We start from the raw sequence: 9,353 nt of genomic DNA, 5'->3' as shown, positions 1-9,353 counted from the left end.
AACAGGGTGGAGGGCTATAGGGTGGGTGGTGGTTCCAAATGCCACCTGCTGCACCCGCAGTGTGGGAGTCCCCTGGGGTCTCAACAGGAGGGAGACACACTGGACTGATGGGTCATATCACAAGAAAGATGGTGTGTTTACAACCCTTTTTAACATTATATTATAGTAATTATGGCATCATTCCACATTTAATAATGTAACATGTAATTTGTAATTCAACATCCTGCTCCTGCTTATGGATGAAAATCAATATGAGCTTTAATGTGAGTTCTGAAGCTAGTGCTTTCTAGCCTAATAATGTGACTTCACTGCTGTTTTGTTACCACTACATTATATGGTCTGACATTGCTGCAGGGTCATTCAACAGTGAGGCAGTGTTACAGTTAGCAAGTTTAGGGAGAAAAACAATGTTGTTTCTACAAAGACATTAGATCTCTTTTCACAGCAGACATCTTGACTTGTCATAACAGGAAAGTAACAGGTGTTACAAACGACATTAATGATGCTGAGGGGAAGTTTTCCACACTGCAAACTAAGAGTTCTTTATCCTATACGAGAGCTAGCAGCTAAAGCTGTCCTGAATGGGTCTATTAAGGGATGTTATGGACCCCAACGAGACAAAGAAGAAGCTGTGTTTAAAAAACGTTTCAGCATTTAGAGCAAAACCGTTTGCTAGCTACCTGGCTAAGTTAGCTAACTTAGCATTGTAGTTTCTGTTAGTCCTTCTCCAACTCTAAGGTGGCTATCATATTTGCTAGTGTTTTCTTACAGGGAATAGGCATGTTATGATTTGTTGTGATAATGCAGTGAAAAATAGATAAGGACAGAGGCAATATTTAAACGGTACCTAAAATGTTAGCTAGTATCCGGGCCATCTTCTAAAACCTGTAGCTTCATATTTTGTATAATTTCTTCACTGTTAAAGCATTAATGCGTGTTTGATTTTAGCATAATTTGCATCTCATCAGGTGTACTCCTGTACCACAGGGATTGCAAAGCAAAACGCTTTCAAGGCTAAAGCCACACTCTGCAAGAAGTCTCTATCTGCTTGCTACAAACAAACCTAGACCTGGTAAAGACTTGTGCACTGGTATACTGATAAGGTGCAAAATACAAGACAACCCCTGGATCTGCAGTCTTTGGAACAGAAACTTTAGCTTAAGGAGGCATTTCTTATGTCGTTTTGTCTTCTACTGTTGCAGTATGTTTTGTATGCAAATAATGTTGACTAGAGCTAACCATTATGTTTATCATCAATTCATTCATTCATATTCGTTGAATATTTTTTCGATTAACCAATTAATTGTTTGGTCATGGTAAGTTAAATATCACAACACAACACAACACAACATAGACTAGCAAATATTAATTTAAGAAGCTGGAGCTAGTGAATTTTTGGCATTTCTGTTTTAAAAAGTTACGCTAATTATCTGTCAGTCAAGTATTCGATTGATTGACTAATTGTTCTCTAAAACAAATGCATACATGCCATTTCCACTGGCACATATCTGAAGAGTTCTGCTGCAACTATTAAGACCTTATCTTGGACCCTCTATATGAAGACATATCCATATAACTTTAAACTTTATATAACCAAGAAAGAAATTAAACATTAAAAAGTGCTCTGCCACATAATTGCAAACCATGCATTCATTTCTATTTTGTGATGTGGGTTGTGCTATGGAGGCATGCTGGGGAAAGATGGCTTCTCTAACAGATTTTTTTACGTAAGACTGGACATAAAAAGGTAGATTTCTATCATAATACATGTGGGTACATTCCCTCATTTATGTGCATGTTAAGTTGAAACCAGTCCGCACCGGGTCTGTTGCTTCACGCATCGACATTGTTGTTTTTGGCACAAAGTGAATGTGCCAGTGTTGAGACCGGCCAACTGTTCCACCAGTACTGCAGGCCTTTGGTGGCTACTGCTGAAGTCCTGGAGAGGTGTAAAGTGCAGCGAGGCAGTGTGTGGTGCGGGCTGGGTGATCCCTCCCACGTCTCTTTACTCATGCTGTCCCGAGGGGAGGCAGACACCCAGCCAACTGGTGTCACTGTTCCTCCGCCAAAGCCACTGAGTCACCGTGAAAATGGGGCAGAGACTTGGATCTTTTGGCCTCCTTTTCACCAGATTACCCTTTGTTTCTGTGGTTTGCTGATTTATTTTGCAACATCTTGTAGTTATTGACCATCCAACACCCACACTGATGGAGAGGAAACTGATGGACACTTCTATTTTTGTTATTTCAACGTGAATTTAATATTTTTCCCCAGCAAGCAGGTGTGTGTGTTTTGAAACTAATTTGCAGTATGTTCCTTTGTCTTATCTGATTGTGTGTGATCTTTCTGATGTTTCATACTGCTGATGTTTCTCCAGTGCTTCCCTCTGTGATGTCCACAAGGTGATTTTTCTCTTAATTTCTTTCATCTCTCCTTTCTTATGTAACATCCTGTTAAAACTGTCGAGGGAGGGTCTATCTCCATTGTAATAATATAATGAGTTTGGTCTTCATTACTCTTTTTCATCTTCTTAAATGTGTCTTAACTTAAAGACTCATGGTGATATTGGCTTCAAAGATTAGACGAAATTTTTGTTGTTTACAAAAATTTATTCATACAAATCTTACAACACTTTTTTTTAAACATTTATTGACTTGACCCTTGCAGATCGCCATTTGAAGTAGTAATCTAATATTCATTTTCTACACAGTAAATATATATATCTTTGAAGATTATTTCATTTTTGTAAGGCTATTGGCGCTTTCATTATCATACATATAATGTTTCATGGAGAACGGGAAACTGATCCTTCCCTCTATTTTCACAAAAATCTATGTCTAGTGTTCTAAAAACAAAGTGCAACAGAAAGCAGTGCAAGCGACAACGCTTGACGTCTAAGCTGGATGCTACTAAAGATCCTATCAAACGTCTGTGCAACACAAAAACAACAACAAAAGGGTGAAATGTAAGCTGATGATGTGCAGCATTGTAGGGCCACTAAATAGCCATCTGTGATTCATGGCGATTTTAAAGTCGATGCAAGGCACCACAGCTGCTTCCTGCGTCACAAAGCCTAGAGAAGAATGCAAAATTAAAGAAAGATTGATACAGTAAACACAGATCGAATAACTTTACCCTGCTGTTTGAAAACTAACTTGCTTTTGTGCAAAAATATGTATTCCTTCCTCACAAATTTGGTAAGAAGCGTGCAGACAGGGGGAACCAGTCAGACTACCACTAATGTAACTTTTGTAATGTGATTTGTTTACCATGTAGATTTTTTACAAACTGCCTGATCAAAATCAGCATGTTCTTGATCATTGAGCCCACCCTTGCTTCCTTTATTTGCTTTCTCTTGATGTCTCTCTAACCGTGTTTTCCTCTTGTGTAATTGCATCTCATCCTTCTTCTTCTTTAAATGTAATTATGTCAATTAGTCAATTATGGCAGCCTTTGTGCCATGCTACAGATGGATAATAGAAAGAGATCACTTTAAAAGTCCAATCACAGCTGTTTCTTCATATACAAATTAAAAATTGGTTACAAAATGGTTTAGTAACAGAGCCTAAATGATAAAGCATGACATTAGACTGAGAGATTCTTGCCAGCAGTAAAGTACATTCAGATAATTCTTTAAAGTAGGACAAAGTTCAACATACAGCTTGTGTAGAAACAGAACACAAAACAACATCCAGAAATGACAGGTATGTATGTTTTTGCAGTAGTCAGAAAGCAAGCAAAACCATCTAGTTGGAGTCGTCTGCACAGATGCAGTGGCTAGTGCAATTACTTTAATCATGCAATCTACTGTAGTTTTTACATTGGTTCACATGACAGAAAAGGGAAGCACAACAGACCCAGAAGGTTCAAACACAAAAGTTCAAACTGCCTCGTATGTCTCTCACAAAGAACAAATCGATGGATAAGTTACCATGTAACAAGTATCATTTCTTGTTTTTTTATGCTTTTTTTTTCATTTGCTTAATGGTGCTTTAGATGTTAGTGATACTTATTATATGGGCAGAGAGACATGAGAAAACCTTCAGCAGAATAAGAGGTTTCCAAAGATACAGAAACCAGTTGATAGAAACACAAGAATTGGCACTTTACATGAGTCAAAGGTGTAAGATCACTCTGTAAACACTGCGGAAGAAAAGGACAAGAAAAACCTCAAAAGTACTCTGGTCCTCATCTCAGATTTGGGATTTTTGACTTAAAAAATTGATGACTGGCAATTTGAAAGTTTCTAAAGCCAACAGGGCTGTCATCTGGTCTAACTCAGATCTACTAAAATATTTTTTTCATCATAATATCATCCTAGCATCCATAAACAGGATGCTGATGAATCTGTTCCTTTCGGATCAATCACGAATGATATGTATAACATATCGGTCTAAGCAAAGTCTCTCCACATTGTGGGATTAGACGGGATAAAGGGTAAAAATCTGTGAGACTCTAGAGAGACAGGAGCACAAATGAGGTGGAAGAAGAGTTGGGTTTGAGTGTTTGGAGCAAGATCACAAGAGTTGAAGGTGAGAAGAAAAGGGAAGGACATGAGATGCCCCCGCGAGGACACAGCCTCAGGAAAGAGCCTGAAACTCACCGGAAATTCGGGGGAGAACTGTTTCAGCCAGTCTCCCATAAAAGCCTCAAACTCATCCCCGTCCGGGAGGGCATCAAAGTCTATGTCTTGTAGGATATGGTGAAAACCTATGTCTTCAAGGCTGTTGTGAATAAAGACAACTAAACTCTTAATGTCACTTTACAAAAAGCAGCATTCAATACATTGATTGTCTTTTAAACCATTTATTTTCCTCACAATCATATCTCTTCACTGAATGTTTAAAAGACAGGGCTGTTGGAGCATACCGTCATGTGAACAATTGTCTCCCCTCAATAAATAGGTCTAAAAAAATAATCAATGAATACATAAATAGAGGCTATTTTTTTTTAGAATGAACAAAAATTGGTCCACAAAGTAGATATGTGTGTCCTCAAGTGCTTTAAGTAGAAAATAAAAAACAATATTATTATCAAAATATTCATTTTAATGGCTTAATTCATACGTAAATACATGTTCAAGAACACAAAAGTAATCCACTGATTGTTCAGATCTCAAAATGACTTCATCTGGGGCTGCACACACTTAGGTTTTTTGTTTTGTTAAGGAGGGGAGGGGAGGATGCTACAAATATGCCAGCCGGCGTCCTTTGTTTCTAATTCTCTGTCTATACCTTTTCCCAAGGACTGCTGCCAGGTATTTCTTGACTGCCATTTGCTTTCGGTAGCGGCTGTAGCTGTCTGTGAAGATCCCGTCTGAGTGCCGCTTGGACAGAGGCTCTGAGCTGTCATCCAGTGTTTTCCCCCCACTGTGAGAGAGAGAGAGAGAGACAAGAAGCAGGTTTCACTACCATCACACTGATGCATTTATATTCACATGACCCCCACCCACCCCCACCCCCTCCCCTACAGCATGTACAGCCTGTGGTGCTGAGGTAAAGAGCCTGGACACTTAAATTAGGGCTTTGTGTTACCATCTTAGAGGGGAAATAATTAGATAATCAGATTCCCCATTTGCAGACTGTAGAGCTGTGCAGAGACCCAATCTTTATTTTGGAGCATTGTAGGGAAAATAATCAGATTTCACCATTTAGTTGATTCCAGGATAAAGCAGGCAGCCTGTAAGTGCATTGTCATTTAGCAGAAAGACAAAATCTTTGCATAATCACCTTAATTTTGGAGACATATTCTCTCTTTGTTTAACTTTTAGCCCATCCCAGGACGATTTGGAATATATTTTCGACCTGCAATAAGATGTGGTCCCCCCCCCAATCGGGAACCACTGGGACTCCATCCTATACATTATTCATATGGAAATAAATTTAAGCCTGTGCGGGTTCATTCTTCCCTCTGCGCCTTAACGACACAGCAGCGGGCTCAGAAAATGACACTTCCCAAATCAATCAAGGTCCCGTTTGTGCTCTCCATGACGATTTTATGGCATTAATAAAGGCTGATTCAGAGGGCGCCAGATTTAGCTGCACGCTGGGAGATAATGGGACCACAGACATATACAGTACATATAACAGCGTGAATTATGAGCATTTAAAGGATCAGTCAAAAGAAACAAAAACGCACATAGGACAGAAAACCTTAAGTATAAAAGAAGAGGTGACAACCAAGAAGATGTTCTTACCCTACACGTTTTGCCATCAGAGAATGCAGATATTTCCTTGCTGATAACTGACCCAGCGCTTTCCTGTAGGCTTTATTAAACATGCCGTCTGCATGCCTTTCCGTTCTGGGATGATAGATAGCCACACAGTAAAATCACTACACACCCAGCGCAAGAGGCAACAATTTCAAGGAGCTGCACTGCAAAAAAATCCATCTTAACAAGTCAATTATAGGTGTAATACTGGGCCTCAAAGTGAGAAATACAAGTCGTTTTTAGATTATTTCACTCGTGTCTTTGTTTGAGGTGTTTTCTTAAATCCATTTGCGCAGAATATTTTGCCTTGTTTCAACCTTTCTCTTGAAATCGGCCATTTTGGCAAAGTATTTCACTTATTTGAAGAAAAACTGGATTTTAAAACTGCGATAAAGAAGTTTGGCAGCTGGATTTTGAGCGCTTCCTTATGCAGCCAGATTTCATTGAATTTCTTCACTCTTTTCTTGCAATTTGAAGATGTTTATTCAAGAAAGCACGTTTTGAATCGACTAAGTTCCCCTGGGAATTCAGCTAAAACAGAGACTAATTTGGTGAAGGCATGTCTTGAAATAATAAAAAAATAAAAACCCTTTTCATTGTGTTGAAAGTTACTGACAACATTTCGACAATACGTTACACTGATTTACACAAAACGTACAACATACGCGGACATAAATAGGACTACAGTGATGAGATGTTCAAAATGAATGTCTCCAACGTTGAGAGAAAAAAAGTTTGGGTAAAATGTTGATGATAGTCACCTTTTCTCTGGTGGGTAATACAAAGAGTAGACGTCGTCAGCCACAGACGGAGGGCTTCTCACATCCATTTGGTCTCTGTCATAATCCAGGGAAGGTAAGGAATTCCCATCCTCATCATAAACCTCACTGTCGAGTCTGAAACAATTAGACACGTTTTCACAATCTGTTTTCCAATCTGCAGCTCTGTGACTGAGGAGTGACATTAAGGTGGCACATTCAAATATTATTTGCATGTTCAGGATGAAACTAACGACTGAAAGAAATGACCACACAGAGCGTTTTAACATCATGTTTTATGAACTCGTTTAGCGACTTTTTATGTTTTAAATTAAAAAAAGAAGCATTCTTTTATATAATCAGCCACCAGAAATGTTACTTGTTGCCACAGTTTAAATTTACCTAACATTTATTTAATTGTTGTTGTACAAAAATGCAGTTTTCTCAAAAATCAGAGCCTTATTTTTTTATCAAAACGTTTTCTGTTAATTATCTAATCACATAAATTGGTGGATTAATGGCCGCACTGAGACACTGTACCTCACTGCCTCAGTACCCTCAATTACATTACCGCCGCTCCCTGGTGAATGTTTCTCCGCAATTATTTCTGTGTGAGCAGCCCTATGGATTGGCTGTCAGATGATGTTATCCAGTAATCCAATAGGCCATTATAGCCACAGACATAACTAACTGTGAAGCAGATGTGGTCTTTTGCCTGCACCCTGCTGCTGAGTGCAAAAGTTCTCCTTTCAAAGAGAAATCAACACCAGAAAAGTGACACTTGAACGATAAGTAAGAGTGTACGTACCTAACACTGGGAAAGCTTAGCCCCACAGGTGAGCAGTTGACGCTGTAATGCATTATGATTCCATAGATGAGTAAGGCTAAAGTCGCTTTACTAGACATTGTCCTGCTGCAAAAGAAAAAAAACGACATTAAGTGAGTGCACAGGTGTGTAATCAAACTTATCTACTCATAAGAACAGTTATTTGATGCATTCAGGTGTATTCTATTGTTTCCTGCAATATGTAGTGACTTTCACACCATACCTGTGAGTTTCTAAAAAGAAAAAACCTGACTTTCCTCCAAAACGCTCCGACTTTAACGCTGCGTAAAACCCCTGAAAAGTGTCTCCTCTTACCAGATGCGAGACGCTAGGACGCGATCCGCTGAAGACCTCAACTGGGAGAGTGAGATAGGATCTCTATCTCAGTCTCTCTCTCTCTCCCTTTCTCTCCTCTTCCTCTATTCCCTCAGTGAAGCGCCTCTTCAGTCTCCTTGTGCTTGTTCAGAGTGTGCAGCCCTCCGTGCGCCCGCAGCTCAGTTCTCGGGGATTTCTACGAGCACTCGGTCATGGGCGGAATGAAGAGCGCCAAAAATTTGTCTGCGGAGAACTTTCCTGCGTCCCATGAACTTAACTCCCCTTGGTTTTTTATTCATGAATCCGAAAGGCATGCCTTTTTCACTTGTCACGTAGGTGGGGGTGGAGGGTGGGGGGGTTGCTGCGTCATCGCCTCCCCGTCCCATTGGAGTTCATCCTTCTTCCGCGTCAATGAAAGACCCCGAGCCAAGTCATATAAAAAGGAATGAATCTTGAATTCAAACATGATTATTAATTACAGTGTGAATTAATGTCAACATTTGACGTCACGCCATTAATAGGATCACATGGCCTCTGAAGCCTGGTGGGAGGGAGGGAGCTGTCCAGTGCTGAAATGTGCAGTGGAGCTGTCCAGTGCTGAAATATGACTGACAGCCTCCCCTCTACAAAAAGTTTCTCTAACTAAGGCATCAAAGAGACGTCTCTGAGGCAGCTCACTTCATTTACTAGTTATTTTTCCCATGTTGCACCTCTCTATCTCTGTCAAGGTCAGAGGTCAGGCGTGGTTACACAACCAGATACTTTATTGTTCAGAGGTTGTCAGTAAAGGAACTTTAAATCGGGTTTATCTAAAACATTCAAAATCACCAAATTTGGGAATGCATGATTTTCATTGGAGGTGACGAAGAGCTGACATGTTAGCCTATTTATATATTTAACATTAGCTATTGTCTTGTGGAGCTGACTGTTGCTGAAATATGACTGGCAGCTTCTCTTCTAGAAGAAGTTGCTCAAACTAAGGCATCAAAGAGACATCTCTGAGGCAGCTGACTTCATTTATCAGTATATTTATAATTTTTTCCCATGTTTCACCTCTCCACCTCTGTTAAGGTCAGAGGTCAGGCTCATTTACAGAATCAGATACTTATATATCATGTACAGAGTTTGAAACTGAGTCATCTGGTTGCCCCCTGGCTTTCCTTTCAGAAATGTATGTGATGCATAACACATACAATTCAAATAATCAATGAATAACCTGAATCCAGTGGTGAATCCTGAATCC

At 39.6% G+C, this 9,353-nt stretch overlaps 1 protein-coding gene across 5 annotated transcripts; it reads right to left on the bottom strand.

The window, feature by feature from the left end:
• Window positions 1-2,588: 2,588 nt before the first annotated feature.
• On the bottom strand, window positions 2,589-8,418 carry adcyap1a (adenylate cyclase activating polypeptide 1a). Of its 5 annotated transcripts, none has more exons than XM_044177293.1 (7): window positions 8,019-8,415; window positions 7,778-7,882; window positions 6,973-7,107; window positions 6,197-6,301; window positions 5,235-5,369; window positions 4,604-4,724; window positions 2,589-3,073 (listed from the first exon to the last, which is right to left on the bottom strand). In XM_044177293.1, exons 2-7 carry the CDS (start codon window positions 7,873-7,875, stop codon window positions 3,065-3,067), a joined length of 603 nt encoding a protein of 200 aa, XP_044033228.1. In that variant the 5' UTR covers window positions 7,876-7,882; window positions 8,019-8,415; the 3' UTR covers window positions 2,589-3,064. The 5 variants fall into 5 exon arrangements, with proteins under 5 accessions (XP_044033228.1, XP_044033226.1, XP_044033229.1 ...); XM_044177291.1 differs by having other exon boundaries at window positions 8,111-8,414; XM_044177294.1 differs by lacking the exon at window positions 6,197-6,301 and having other exon boundaries at window positions 8,111-8,416.
• Between the last annotated feature and the right edge of the window lie 935 nt (window positions 8,419-9,353).

The sequence above is a fragment of the Siniperca chuatsi genome, linkage group LG19 (assembly GCF_020085105.1).
Source record: "Siniperca chuatsi isolate FFG_IHB_CAS linkage group LG19, ASM2008510v1, whole genome shotgun sequence".
Lineage (NCBI taxonomy): Eukaryota > Metazoa > Chordata > Actinopteri > Centrarchiformes > Sinipercidae > Siniperca > Siniperca chuatsi.
This window is presented reverse-complemented; position numbering and strand designations above follow the sequence as displayed.

Coding starts and splice junctions, on each gene's coding strand:
- adcyap1a (XM_044177293.1), bottom strand. CDS start 7,875: ATGTCTAGTAAAGCGACTTTAGCCTTACTCATCTATGGAATCATAATG. Junction 7,108..7,777: donor CTAAGCTTTCCCAGTGTTAG/GTACGTACACTC, acceptor TAATTGTTTCAG/ACTCGACAGTGAGGTTTATG. Junction 6,302..6,972: donor TATTACCCACCAGAGAAAAG/GTGACTATCATC, acceptor CTATCATCCCAG/AACGGAAAGGCATGCAGACG.